The sequence below is a fragment of the Anomaloglossus baeobatrachus genome, chromosome 1 (assembly GCF_048569485.1).
Source record: "Anomaloglossus baeobatrachus isolate aAnoBae1 chromosome 1, aAnoBae1.hap1, whole genome shotgun sequence".
Taxonomy (NCBI): Eukaryota; Metazoa; Chordata; class Amphibia; order Anura; family Aromobatidae; genus Anomaloglossus; species Anomaloglossus baeobatrachus.
In genome coordinates, this window is record NC_134353.1 from 970,200,233 (window position 1) to 970,204,847 (window position 4,615).

Consider the following 4,615-nt stretch of genomic DNA (forward strand, 5'->3'; position numbering starts at 1 on the left):
TTGTCTGACTTAGGTGTGCCTGACCGGGAGTGTGGGGTGTGTTGGTGTAGTGCTTGTGACGTCCTGGCTTGCCCAGGGCGCCACAGGGCCACTGTTCGATGTTATAGATATTCAGCGCGAAAAAGTTATATAAATGAGATGCCTAGCTGATAACAATGGGGGCCACGCTCATGTTTGTACAAAGTGTGAAAAACTAAAGCAAACTAAAGCAAAATCAAAGATATGTCCATTGTCACAATGGGATGGCTTTACGATAAAACATAGTGTTTCTAAGTACTTTGTAATCTATATGTACTATTACTTTTGATTTACTTAAAGCATGGTATATGCTCATTATGTTTACATCTAACATTTTGTCAGTTAAATGGCAATAATGTGAATATGCTCCTATAAGTTGAATGTATACCAAACTATATTTCAGCCAGTTTCTTTGATTTTGCTTTTGTTTCTGGTACTTTGTATAATCTGGGGCATGGCCTCTGTTTTGAGTTAGGCAACTCATTTATAGCCTCCCATGGATGGGTGTCTCTTACATTTAGACCTCTGCCCCAATCTACATTAAGGTAATCTGACACAAGATGAGGTTTAATATTACAAGATAGGGCCGTTCCGTTTGCCTTACAACATGTCACCATGGGATGGCTTTTATGCTTTTTTTTATTATTATCAAAAACAGTGTTTACCAAGGACACTGTTATTTTTATTTACTTCTAGCGTTTACTTACAGCCGGGCATATGCTGATTTTGTTTTAATTTTTTAGCTTAGGCTTTTGTCCTTGCAGATATTGGACTTTGAGGGCAGATCCAAAAGGCATGAGGCTTTTTTCTTCTCCCATCCCATTTATGAGGGAAATAGGCTATAATACATGGCTCAAGATGCCACCTGTATGGGATTTTCCACACTAGATATGTGGTACTATATTAAAAGGAGGTAATATAAGATGAACCCTTAACTCCTCACATGTCAGCACAGGAAGCGGAGCTGAAAGCTCTCACTGAAGCGTGTAGACTGGCAAAATGTAAAGCAGTCAATACTTTCACAGGCTCCTGCTATACGTTTAGGAACAAGTGATTCTATAAATATTTACTGATAGGTGGTCATTTATTAGACTATTTACACTGGCAGACAGCTCTAAATTATGCGCACTAAACTATTTGTAATGGATCGTCTAGTACGCATAGGCTGCAATTGTTCTCGATAGACTGAGCTCTATTGATACAGGGCAATATAATGCCAAGAACAATGATTTTAAGACTATTAAGGAACAATCTTATCTGATGAATGATTATTTTGCTCCTGTTACAAATGTTCATTCATCATATGATGCATTTACATTGAAACAAAGTGACCCAACAAATTCACAGGTTCCAATAAGTTTGTTTTATTCTTAACAATATTTCAAAGATTTTTCAAGTAGACAGTATATTTAAAAATTACAAATACATTGATATTGAAGTTTAAATATCATAGATTTTAAATATCAGGTTGTTATGGGCTCTGAAAATATCTCGGCTTTCCACGGCAGGTCCATATATTTCAGAACGTCAATGGTAGAGCGTCTCTCACAGGCGTTTATTGCCAGCAGTTCCCAAAACATTTTTCTTGCCTCTACTGATATTTTGTTCCACTTCTCTGGAGCTTTGTATATATCTTTTTTCACCTGCCACCAGGCAAACTCTTTGTATTCATGATCACGGCGCACTGCCGCATGCCAAGGGAAGAATCCAGATAACATGAAATATATCAGAACTCCGAAAGCCCAGACATCAAGACTCGGATGTAATAAGAGCTGGTCTCCTGGTCTTAAGCAGCAGAGCTCTGGAGCAGTGAAGGGTTTATACCAGGACACAGAAGAAACAGATGTGCCCTGGAGCCTGGTGAGTCCAAAGTCTGCCAGTTTTACCCAGTGACACTCGGCATCCATCAGAAGAATATTGTTTGGTTTAATATCTCGATGAACCATTCCTCTGTGGTGCATAAAGTCTAGAGCATTTGCGATCTGAAAAATGCAACGCTTCACCATGTCTTCCTGCATGCCGACCTAAGAGACAACACTGGAGATTACACAGCTGAAAGCAGACAGGAGAATTATTCTCAGGGAGAAGACTTGTAGATAACGTCTACTAACAGATACAATTCCTAATAATATATAATAAATATGGCTTTCATAGAGGATGTTACCCAGCTCACCCATTCTCCTGGATGCTAAACCTACCCAATTATCGAGTGTCCCAAGCTTCTGCATACTGGAATATGAGTTTAATAACTTTGGGAGAACACAATGATGTTTCCTATCACATCTGCAATAGAAGTCATAAACTTTTCAAGTAAAATGTAAAAAATGCTTAGTATGTATAAAAGTGGAAAACAACATGCATAAGATCTTACTTTAGGCTGAAGGATGGACTGAAGATTTCCCGCCGGTGCCACTTCTTGAACAAATACAAAATCCCTACTGGTATGGAAGAAGACGTCATGAGTAAAGATGATGTTCTGGTGGCAGCTGAGGGTTTGAGAAATGCAATATTCCAGGAGGAAGATGTCTGCCGGAGTCTTCTTCTTCGCCATCATTTTTATAGCCCTAATCTGTCCTGCTGACAAGACATTATAACTGTTAATTTGCACAACCATCATATTCTATGACACTTTCAAAACCATACAAACCTGATTTAATGTGCATGAGACTATGGCAGAGAATTTGCCACACAGCATTTGGATATTGCCCTATGTACAGAGATGTTATATGAGTCTGTATATATAGGGACATAAAGGGGCATTACTTGTAAGGCTGAACATCTCTGTAACATTATACAGGAGCACACCCAATATTAGACGATAGAGGTACAGAATACTAATGACGTGATGTAGCTAAGATAAACCTAGGGTCATACTTAAAGAGGGCTGACAAGTGCAGTATGTTAGGGTAAAGGGAGACTACACTTTCATCTTACTATTAGAAGCTGAGATGAAATGAGAGAAAGGAAGATCCAAAAGAGGACTTTAAAATTATATGGTCTATATGATCACCAATTGATAAAACCAGCCTGATGGCACAAACATTATGATAGTCATCATCCATCATCATCTCACCTGAAGGTTTGTGTTTTCCCATGTAAACCTTTCCATAAGATCCTGTTCCAAGTTCTAACAAAAGTTCAAAGTGGTCAGTCACTTCCATCATCTTCAGGTTTTTGGAAGTCTCTGATACCAGATGCAGAAGGTGTTTCGCCATGTTCTTGTTCACCTCATTGATGTGGGTGGCCATGCTGAAAAAAAATAGATGAGAAATATCATTAAATATAACATGAACATTTATCTGAATATTGCATAAAACATCATCCTGACCAATAAAAACATATTACATTCTCCACATGTCTTCTCAATTTTATAATAGTCTGTGGTCAGTGTGAGGATCCCCAGCATTGTATCATTCCCCAGGATCTGCAGTCATATCATCTTCTATATCATATGCTATGTACTTATCACATATTTACCTTACAGATAAAGATTGAAGATGTCCGCTGCTACTGGAGGAGACGATGGTCAAAGATGAACTCCTCCTGTAAACCAACAAGCCTACAACACGCTGCTCCTCAGAGGCCGACACTGACCGGAGATCATCCACTGGATGGAGTAGATGTCACTGAGAGAATGAAGCAGGTTATATTGGGGAAGAGCAGGGAGGTTGTAAATAAGTGGGACATTGTCATTGGCCAAGACTTACTGTCTCCATTTACATAAGAAGAGACATTGATAAGTCTCTGGAGGGAGGAAGCTGGGTGATTACATATGAATGGGTCCAGTGGGTGGGGCTCAGGCATTGGACACTTTGGCATTGTCTATGGAGAACCCTGGAAAATGTGCACCAGATCCTAAATGTTTTACTTACATTTAATAGATAAATACATGTAAGATAAAGATAAATCGAGCCCTCTTTGTAAAGCTGAGCTTGGAGACAATGGAAACAGCACTGGAGATGTATAATGTTAATGAGATATAATTAGGGAGGGAAACTTCCCCTGTAATACCCTCCGCCATTGTGCTGCCTCCCCCTGTGAAACCCTCCGCCATTGTGCTGCCGTCCCCTATGATACCATCCGCCATTGTGCTGCCGCCCCCTATGATACCATCCGCCATTGTGCTGCCTCCCCCTTTGATACCATCCGCCATTGTGCTGCCGCCCCCTATGATACCATCCGCCATTGTGCTGCCTCCCCCTGTGATACCCTCCACCATTGTGCTGCCGCCCCCTATGATACCATCCGCCATTGTGCTGGTAACAAGGTAAACTGAAGTCGGATATATTTTACTTATGTTTTTAGTTTCATGAGAGAATTCCTGATGTCAGAAGACAAATCCTCTAAATTTTACAAGAATCCCAATATTAAATCTGAAATGATCATAGCGCTGGTTTCCGGCTGCTGAGTTTAATGTTAATATGTGACACCCGAGATCTTAAAATCCAGCAGAATTTTGCAGTGACACATTTAGTAAACAATGTCGATTTAACATTGCTCTGTATTATATTTCACGGGACACTGTTGAAGCTCTTATTTAGGTGGATTCCATAACAACATACCGTATTTGTCGGACTATAAGACGCACCCTGGTTTT

The 4,615-nt window shown here is 39.9% G+C and overlaps 1 protein-coding gene across 1 annotated transcript; it reads right to left on the bottom strand.

Annotated features, from left to right (window-relative positions):
- Positions 1-1,481: 1,481 nt before the first annotated feature.
- On the bottom strand, positions 1,482-3,837 carry LOC142265126 (serine/threonine-protein kinase SBK1-like). The gene is made up of 5 exons (XM_075332271.1): positions 3,726-3,837; positions 3,496-3,625; positions 3,092-3,267; positions 2,390-2,592; positions 1,482-2,042 (listed from the first exon to the last, which is right to left on the bottom strand). Exons 1-5 carry the CDS (start codon positions 3,835-3,837, stop codon positions 1,482-1,484), a joined length of 1,182 nt encoding a protein of 393 aa, XP_075188386.1.
- Positions 3,838-4,615: the final 778 nt, after the last annotated feature.